At 47.0% G+C, this 9,788-nt stretch overlaps 1 protein-coding gene across 8 annotated transcripts in view; it reads left to right on the top strand.

Annotated features, from left to right (window-relative positions):
- The window catches only part of CFLAR (CASP8 and FADD like apoptosis regulator), a 63,411-nt gene that overhangs the window by 22,541 nt on the left and 31,082 nt on the right, over positions 1–9,788 (top strand). For 7 of the 8 annotated variants that reach the window (XM_015559142.1, XM_015559140.1, XM_015559146.1 and 4 more), the window contains 2 exons: positions 2,779–2,828; positions 3,543–3,624. In XM_015559142.1, the coding sequence (XP_015414628.1) occupies positions 2,779–2,828; positions 3,543–3,624 (132 nt within the window). Of the gene's footprint in view, positions 1–2,778; positions 2,829–3,542; positions 3,625–9,788 lie in introns of those variants that run through there. The other variant, XM_015559147.1, reaches the window with a different exon arrangement.

Raw genomic sequence — 9,788 nt, 5'->3', positions numbered from 1 at the left:
AGCAGGAAGAAGAAAGGTTACTAAGATCTTGTGTTCAAGTCCATTTAATAAGTCTAGGTACTCTATAGATGACATCCCCCTCTCCTAAAAAGAAAGGAAAAAATACAATATAAAAAACTAGTAATTTCAACCTGTATGACCTCTCTCATCTCTCTGACAGCAGCACGCAATCCCACCCATTTTTAAAAGTGTATGTCTTTTGCTTGGCTTGAGACCTCCTTGAAGCGAGGCTGAGTCAGTCACACTGCAGTGGAGATGGCTCAGGATTCCTGGAGGCAGGCAGGGATGGCTAGGCAGGTAAGGAGGGCCCGGTCTCACCCGGGGAGCTTGGACCTGGTCCTGTGTGCAGTGGAGATCGTGAACATTGTAGTAGGGCAGTGGCCTGATGGAAGCTATCTTTGCGTGGCAGCCTGTATGCTGTCTGCATGCACTTGGAAACGGAAAAGCATTTTGCCCGGATTAGCCAGATGGAGAAGCCCATGCCTGTCATTTCATACCTAAAATTCTGCGCTCCAGGAAAAGCTACAGAGGAGCGAATTGATTCCTGAAGTGACAGCATTTCTTAAAATGCTGGTGAGGTGTGGTGATCATTAGCATTCTGAAAGCTGTTTAAAGGGAAATAGGAGACCTGGTAGATCTGGATAGGAATTAAAAGCAATCTGTGTTCTTTCCACTGCGTTAATGGCAGGTTTGTTCTTGATTGGACTTGCACGGGTGAGGTAAGTGAAGCTCTCCACACCCTGGTGATCCTGGGAGAGCTGCTTTGGCCTGGACATGGTTGATTTGCTAATAAAGGAAGAACGCATTCTTGGCCTTAATCTAATAGAAGTTTAAAATGATCAAGCCCCGTATTCATATTAATTTGGATTTCTAAATAGATCTCATCTGAATGATGATAATGATGATGATACAATTTATGAAGCTCTTACTAAGTGCCTTAAATGGAGACAGGCATATTACAGAGATCATTCTGTGCTTTTAAAAATTCTGTTAATCCATGATTGCTAAAATACAAAAAGACAAAGTGAAATTTTCTCTTAATTACAAGTATCAACATAATCTGATTAATGTTTGATTTATATACCTCTAAGACTCTTATTTTTCACATATAGATGTATAAATATATGCACACAATACATATTTTTAAGTATACTGGATCAATATTATAATATTTAGTAATCCATTTGTTACTCAATATATTCTGCATATCTTTTCATGTCAAATACATAAAGATCTCTTAATCCTTTTTAACATTGCATAGTATTGCATTATATGGACACTAGAGGCCTAGTGCACTGTGGGGGATGAGGGGTGTGTGGTGTCTCTCAGCCCAGCCTGTGCCCTTTCGCAGTCCGGGAGCCCTCGGGAGATGTCGAACTGACAGCCTAAGCCGCAGTTGGACATCCTTAGCGCTGCCATGGAGGCGGGCCACAGCACTTGCCAGCCATCAGCTCTGTGTGAGTGCACTGACTACCAGGGGGCACCTCCTGCGTTGAGCGACTGTCCCCTGGTGGTCAGTGCACATCATAGCAACTGGTCATTCCGCCTTTTGGTCAATTTGCATTTCACCCTTTTATTATATAGAATAATTTATTTACCCTGTTTCATATGGGCAGACTTTTAGTTTCTTTCTAGCTTGGGGCAGTCCTTCAGTAGATGTCCTTGACATTTTTGCATACTTTATTATTTTCATAAGATAAACTTCTAGAAGCAGGATGTTGTTTTAAAGGGTGTTGCTAGTTGTTCTTTAAAAAGAGTGATTCAACTTTTACAGCTTTGAAAAATGCTCATTTCCCCCAAGCCTTATCATTCCTGGCATTTTCTTGGCCTGTCTTTAGACATTATTTCTCATTTTTGCAACAGTAGTATAGATTTTGGTTTGTCCTCCCTAGAGATTTAAAAATCCCCTGAGACTTCAGGAAGAAACTTGCCCAAGTTCACAGAGCTTGTTTGTGATGGTGCTAGGCTTCATGCCAGCTCTTTATGGCCTTAAAACGGATCATTTCTCTACCTCCCTGGGCTAATAAAGTCATTTTTATCTAACAAAAAGTGCCGTAGGCTCACCTACGTTTGCTAAGCTCACTGTCCCCGATCTTGCTATTGACATTTAATGTTACGATCTCCCAGTATCACTGGGCTAAGAAAACCTGGCCATCTGTTCAGTCTCTAAGGCTGTTCCCTTGGGTGTGGCCCACAGTTTTAGCACAGGTAGGAAAGCTATTGGTATTGTTGGTGGTGAAGGTATTAGATTCTCAAGTTAAAAACTCAGCAGTTACCTGGTCCTCACCTGGAGAAGCCTTCTTCCACTTGCTACTTAAGCAATTTTTCTACATAACCCTTCTTTAGCACAGAAACTTGGGTTACCTTCTCAGTTAGGTTTTCTTTTTTAAAAATGTGTTTTTATTGATTTTTACAGTTAGAGGAAGGGAGAGGGAGAGGGAGAGAGAGATAGAAACATCAATGAGAGAGGAACATCATCGTTGGGCTACCACTGGGGATTGAGCCAGAAATTTGGACATGTGCCCTGACCTGGAATCGAACCAGCGACCTCTTGGTTTTCTGGGTTGATGCTCAACTGCTGAGCTGTGCTGACCGGGCGTATCGGTTAGGTTTTACAGTGCAAGGTTGGAACCCTGGGGCTGAGTATAGCTGAGGAGAGAAGCGATAGTGGGGGAAAGAAATAGGGGAAGAGACACTTGTGATATGAAGAAACGCAGCCAGCATGGAGTGGGCTAAATCTCCTTCAGCTTTTAAGTTGATTTCCCTCTCATCCTGCAGGAGAACCAGTGAAGACATCCGTTCAAGAATCAGGAGCCTTCCTGCCTCGGGTACAGAATCCATTTTCTCATTTGGGATTGCACTGCACGCACACGCTCTGTGGAGAACACTGGCTTCTTTAAAAATATCTGTCCATTAAGAATTTCTAGTGACAGTGATAGGATTCTGAGAGTGTCATTCTCCCGAGTATTTTTCTGAAGGGGAACCGTGGACATAGCGAAGAGAAAAATGCTGGAGTGGATTGTGTTTGTGAACTTTGGAATGCAGAGAAATTCCAAGGGCCACGTCCCTGGTCAGCTGAGTAATTCCTGAGTGTACCAGGAAGCCCAGACTGAGCCCTGACTTGCTTTTCCTTGGGCTGATAACCTCTGTAAGGAGGGGCAATAGGGGGCCGCCTTTTGTACTCGTTTGGAATGATATCACTTGTACAAACTGAGGTTCCTGAGAAATATGTGACCCATCTTTTCTCTGTGTTTCAAATGATGTTTCTCCTGCAAAGCCAGGACACATGTAAAGAGACTACGATTCTCCTTAAAATGAATTAAAAACAGAAATAGCTTGTTGTCTGAAGCACATTCCCTGAATAGACGAACCATTTGATATTAAATGGAAATGTCAACTGTGATGACGTCAGGCTCTGTCTGTTGACTGACTTCCTGCCCAAGGGCTGTTTAAGAAAATCCAGAAGGGAAGTTGGCACACAGGGGAGACCTTGCGGAAACAGCGGTGCCAGAGTCTTTAACAATCCCTGCTTTGTTTTCCAGCCCATCCCGGAGGACAGGTACAAGATGCAGAGCAAGCCCTTGGGAATCTGCCTGATACTGGATTGCATCGGCAACGACACAGGTAGGTGTGGCTGCTGCAGGGTAACTGCTGCCTCCAGAGTGAGGCCACGGCACAGGCAGGCTATACCCACTGCCCGAGGAGCACTCGTGGCTCTCACAGACCACTGCCCACCTCTGCATGAAGGGCAGTTTTCCTTTCAGGTCACAGTCCAGTGTGGATTGGGCTAAGGCAGCGAATTTTCAAGTGGTGCGCTGCAAGGATGTTTACAACATGCCATACCTGACTATATATAGCCAGGGGCACTGACCTCTTTTCCCTTAGATTGTCAGATAGTAAAATGAGAACAGCTAACACAACAGTAGCAAAAAAAATTATACCTCCTTTTTTTTTTTTTTTGGTCAGATCAGCAAAAACAGTTCTTTGGTGTGCCGCAGAATTTTAGTCATTGGTCTATGTGTGCCATGAGATGGAAAGGGTTGAAAACCGCTGGGCTAGGGTTCCATGTGGTTATTTAGTGGCTCCATCTTTGGAGGCCCTGGAGTTTCCCACAGGAACCTCTCTGTCTGGCTGGTGGATGAAGGGAATGCATGATCCCACATGCATTTGGGGACCAGGCCTCAGAGTGGTATGCCCAATTTCTTAAAAATGTGTTTTTATTGATTTTGGAGAGAGAGGAAGAGAGAGGGGTAGAAAGATAGAAACATCGGTGATGAGAGAGAATCATCGGCCTCCTCCCCCGTCCCCCCACACTGGGATTGAGCCTGCAACCCAGGCATGTGACCTTCTGGTTCATAGGTCGATGCTGAATCATCGAGACACAGCAGCCAGATGGTCTGCATCATTTCCACCCCACATTCCACTGGGCAAACTCACTTGTGTGGCTTCACCCAACCCCAGCAGACAAAGAACTCAGTCTAGCTGTGAGTCAGGAGGAAACTGAAAGGGGATCTGGGGAACACGGAGCATGTTGTCCAGCACAAAGGCGTAGTTTGTGCAGGTTGCTGAGAACGTTAGCCTTGTCTTCCATGCTGGATGCTGTGGCAGAGAGGAGTCCTGGGCCCGGGGAGGGTGGTGGAATGGAAGGCTTTCTGGGTCTCAGTATTATCAGATGCCTCATCATTTCACCCAGAGAGACCGTGAACGTTTTTCTGGGGAACATTAAAAATATGATGTGTGTTCTGTCAGAGGCAGTGTGTCACTTAGTTCTGCACTGTGGGTGTTGCCCTGAGTCTGAGCTATGTGTGTGCCACCATTGTTTGGACCTGGGTTGATTCTTTTGTCCAATTGTGGTGACTCAAATGACATCAGTCACTGGTGATGCATCTAAAGAGAATGAGAAAACGCTAGTTAAGTGGAATAACATGTTTAATTCCCTATCTCTTCCTTAAAAGGATTGGTCGTCCTGTCTCCCCAGTTTCCTTCCGGCTTTCCAACATTCTCTCAGAATGAACCAGAGGTAGCTTTTAGGCTCACATAAAATGTTACCATGGAGAGATGTATGGGCAGAGAATCTGACAGAAGATCTAATTAGCAAACATTAAGCTGGATGTCCCAGGATTTCTGATGTGATCTCTCTTTCTCATGTCCTATTTTTGGTTAGATGTGAGAAATGCTGGTTTCTCAGTATAAGTAAGTGTCCTTCCTTTTGTAGCCATTAGTACCCACATAAGAAGAGAAGCTGATATTTTCTCAATGAGTAAATTCTGCTTTAAAAGAGACGGTGTAACTATCTTCTGCTTTCCATTTTAATCAGTTCTGTTTCATTCCTTTGAGTTCCCAGACGCACATGGCACGGGATGTACATCTGTGACATAAAGAGAATTACACAGATAAAGCCACGATCTGCTGTGAATTTGTGGCTAAAACCCATTGTCTGTGCTTGCTTCCCGTGCTGGGTTATGGGCCTCTTGCCAGCAGGGACTGAATGTGTATTATGTATTTCTGCATTTCAGGAGTGTAGTTAGACATGGGCTCTGTCATGTGCTAGCTTGTGACCTCGGGTGATTTTCCTCTCTATGCCTCAGTTTCAATTCTGTAAAATGGATTAGGAACAGGACCTACCTCACAGGAAGGTTAGGCTTAGAGTGGTGCCTGGTCCACTGTAAACAGGTACTGAATGACAGCTAACATTCTTTTCCCAATTCGTTTAACTTTGGTTGCACACCACTAAGCTAGAACTAGCATGGCTCTGTGTGTGGTACAAGGAGTCTGATCCCAGACGAGTTAGGGCCTAGAGAACTGGGGGCTGAGGCCTGTGCTGGGCCCGGCTGAGTGGGGCAGGTCCCCACAGGCTGGAGCTGTGTGGGATGGAGGGGTAACTTGAGAGGCCGCAACTTCTGAGGAAACACCCAAGTGGAAAGCTAGCCAGGCACTCCTACCAGTCATCAGTGTGAATGGGCTTGGCAGGGACAGAGAATCTGAGTCCAAGGCCAGGGCCCGGGGCGGGTGAGGGAGGAGAAAGGCCTGATTGGAGAGGAAGGGAAGGAGGGTAGAAGTGGGGGTGGAGCCCGGGGCACCTGTGTCTTTGGTCTGAGGTAGGAGCAGGTATGGGCCTTTGGTGCATTTGTATGTCTGCTTCCTTGACTCAAGCCCTCCCCGCCTCTGGGAGCAAAACAAATAACAGGGCATGAGGCCTCTTTTACAACCCGCCCTGGGCTCACGTGGCCAATGAACAGCTAAGCAACAAGACAGCACGCTCTACTCCTGTTGTGCTGTGGGTTTACCCGCTGAGGGGCCCCGTGTCCATCCTAAGCTCAGCTGAGACTCAGAGCCCCTGCAGAGTGTTGATTAAAACAAATGGGCCCTGACCACTTGGCTCAGTGGATAAAGCATCTGCTTGCGGACTGAAGGGTCCCAGGTTTGATTCCGGTCAAGGGCCTGTACCTTGGTTGCGGGCACATCCCCAATCGGGGGTGTGCAGGAGGCAGCTGGGTGCTGTTTCTCTCTCATTGATGTTTCTAATTCTCTATCCTTCTTCCTTCCTCTCAGTAAAAAAAAATCAACAAAATATATTAAAAAAATAAAGTAAAACGAGTGGAAGGCACGGTCTCTTCTCACCTTCTTTCTAGGCCTCCAGCCCTTCACTTGCCAGTTGCCCTCCTGGAGATTTTCACCGAGGCCTGGAATGAATCCTGCTTTGACTAGCAGTGGTCTTAATTAAGCAGAGCACCCCTCATGTGTTCATTTCCATCTGAGCAGCCTGCGGCCTTCATCTAGAAGGATGCCTGCGGTTTCCTTTGTCTCTCTCCTGGTTAACTTAGTCATGTGGTTAACATTGGACATTTGGGAAGAGTGTAGGAGTCTGGTAAGAAACATTATTGCCAACTGAGACAAGGGATCTGAAAGAGACTAACAGTCATATGATGACTAACTTGAGCGGGGTGGTGATCAGAGTGGAAAATTGATTTAAACTCGACTATGTGCTAATTCCTTCACATGGATTCTCACTTAATCTTCGTAAATAATACTGTAAGGTTGGTACTAGTATCCCCATTTTCAAGGTGAGCAAGCAGAACACGGTCAACTTCCTTCCTAACTTCTCTGGAATTTGAAAGCTTGTCTCCACAGCCTCTGCTCTTGGCTACTTTGCTATAATGGAAGTTCCATGTGTGTGTGTGTGTGGGGGGGGTGGGGGGGCTTGTCCATCCCTTTTACTGTGTCTCCAATACCTGGAACAGCACCTGGCACACTGGAGCCCAGTAAATATTTGGCGGGTGAATGAAGGAATACGCTCTTCTAATCTCAGCGCAATTCTAAAACCATTTATCTGTACTGCAGAATTTAGCAGACGCTCTTATACCTACCTATCTTCTGTCCTCAAAAAGAAAAAAAAAGATTTTTACCCAGAGAGTATAAGTCTCCCCCAAACATTTATAGGTTTATTCTTCCTTTATCCCATACATGTTTATTGAGCACCTCCTCTATGCAAAGCCCCATGCTTGGTCCTGTGTGAAGCAAAAATGGAGGCAATGAGGTGCAGTCTGGTCTCAGAGCCGCGCTGTGAACGACGATAAGGTGATTTTTTTGGTGGCATGTTCTTGAGAGGCATCCTCACAGAGAACAGTGACCTCTCCTTGGAGCAGACACGGAGGCGTAGGGATTTGGGGCTAATTGTCTCCGTTTGGTAGAATTAAAAAGCCGGTGGTGGAGTTGTGTCCTCTGTGTCAGTGACCTTGCAGAGCGGGGCTGTGCCAGGCCCTGCTTCCGGGAGTGGAGAAGGGAATGAATCAGTCACAGACAGGTGAACTCGGGGCCTCGATCTAAAGCTCTGGTTCAGCGGTTCTCAACCTGTGGGTCGCGACCCCTGAAAAATACATCCTGCATATCAGATATTTACATTACGACTCATAACAGTAGCAAAATTACAGCTATGAAGTAGCAACGAAAATAGTGTTACAGTTGATGCTCTAACCGCATGGCCGGAAGGAACCCCCCTCCCCCGCACCCCCCTCCCCGGAATTCGGTTTCTGAAGAACTATTCAAGCTTACAAAGATAGTGCTGGGCCAGGAGCGGAATTTCCAGGGTGTCTCGAATGTGGAACTGCTTTTGCACTCGGCCCTCAAGCTGTTGTTTCCCTATTTGCGGGAAAGGAGCAGGCGGTCAGGGTGCTATGTGAGGACAGAATCGGACTACTCTGGGCCCATTTCCGTTTCAGAGGTGGAGACCTTTCTCTGGGTGCTAAGGAGGCAGATTCCATGCGAGAGAGGCACCCGCAGGCTCGTGCTTTGTGATTGGAAGTGCCTGCCTGGATTACCTTTAAACTTACTACCTTATATTCATAAGCACGCACAGTGTCCAGAGCATCTTGGTAGAAACCTCCTCGGGTCCCCACTGCTCCCGTTTGAAGCGCATACTAGTAGCATAGGCATCAGTGCTAATCCCATTGTACAGATGAGTAAACTAAGGCTTGTTCAAAATACATCCTGCATATCAATATTTACATTACGACTCATAACAGTAGCAAAATTACAGCTATGAAGTAGCAACGAAAATAGTGTTACAGTTGGGGGGGTCACCACCACATGAGGAACTGCATGAAAGGGTCGCGGCATGAGGAAGGTTGAGAACCGCTGCTCTGGCTGGTGTGTAGGCTCCTGACGAACAGATGTTAAGAAGTGTTTCGCCCTCTCTCTCTTCTCCCTGCTCCTTCTGAAAAGCTGGAAGATGTCCCTGTACTTTTTAGCCAGGCGGAGACTGGGATTTTTCTAGCAGCTGCTGCTTCCCTTGTGATCTTGAATAAGTAAACATGCTCTTCCAGCCGAGCAGCAGGAGATGAGAAAGCCAGAGGCGGTTGGTGGGGGTGCCTGGCGGGCGGGGCTGTCGTGCTTTGTGATTGGAAGTGCCTGCCTGGATTACCTTTAAACTTACTACCTTATATTCATAAGCACGCACAGTGTCCAGAGCATCTTGGTAGAAACCTCCTCGGGTCCCCACTGCTCCCGACGAAAGCCCACATCAGGATTTAAGGGAGAGGACTGCACGTCACCCCAAGATGCTGGACTTTGAGACAAATGGGGGGAGCAGGTGGATGGGGTTGACTCCCTTGGGAATGTTGTATGTTCCTTGTATAGGAAGAATGACACACAATGGGTGTATTTGTTGTTGTTGTTGTTAATCTCACCTAAGGATATTTTCCCATTTATTTTTAGAGAGAGTGGAAGGGAAGGGGAGAGACAGAGAGAGAAACATTGATTGATGTGAGAGAGAGCCTCCCAGATCAAGGCTGCCACCGAGGTACATACCGGACCCTTCCGTCCCGGGGCGACGCTCTATCCGCTGAGCCCACATCAGCTAGGGCGAGACTATGGCTTCCTTCCCAGGACTTTGATAAAGGAGGGAATTTCTCCGGAAGGGAGGGTCTGGGAAGTGAATCATCACTCTGAGCTAACAAGTAAACAGTGTTGAGGCTGTTGTTTCCCTGTTTGCTCCTGCCCCCTAGAGGGAAGCGGACTCCAGAGCTCTGGGTCCTTTGCAGAGAAAGGAACCATTTGGAATACAACTGGGGATGGAACTGGGGACCTAGTCAGGCTTTCTTGGGGGACACTTCTGGTTCCAGCCTGAGCGCTGTGCTGGGGCGGGAGCCTTGCCCACCCCGCAGGCGAGGGCCAGGGCACAGGGCTAGCCGCCTCTGCTACACAGACTCTGTGAGGACAAGCGAGCTATTTAATAGGATGTCAGCCCCCTGTGTATCATGCCCTTCGTTTCCCTGCTAATGCTTTTTTCT

Source organism: Myotis davidii, unplaced genomic scaffold (genome assembly GCF_000327345.1).
Source record: "Myotis davidii unplaced genomic scaffold, ASM32734v1 scaffold914, whole genome shotgun sequence".
NCBI classification, from domain to species: Eukaryota; Metazoa; Chordata; class Mammalia; order Chiroptera; family Vespertilionidae; genus Myotis; species Myotis davidii.
The sequence above is the reverse complement of the archived record's forward strand: the minus strand, read 5'-3'. Positions and strand labels throughout refer to the sequence as shown.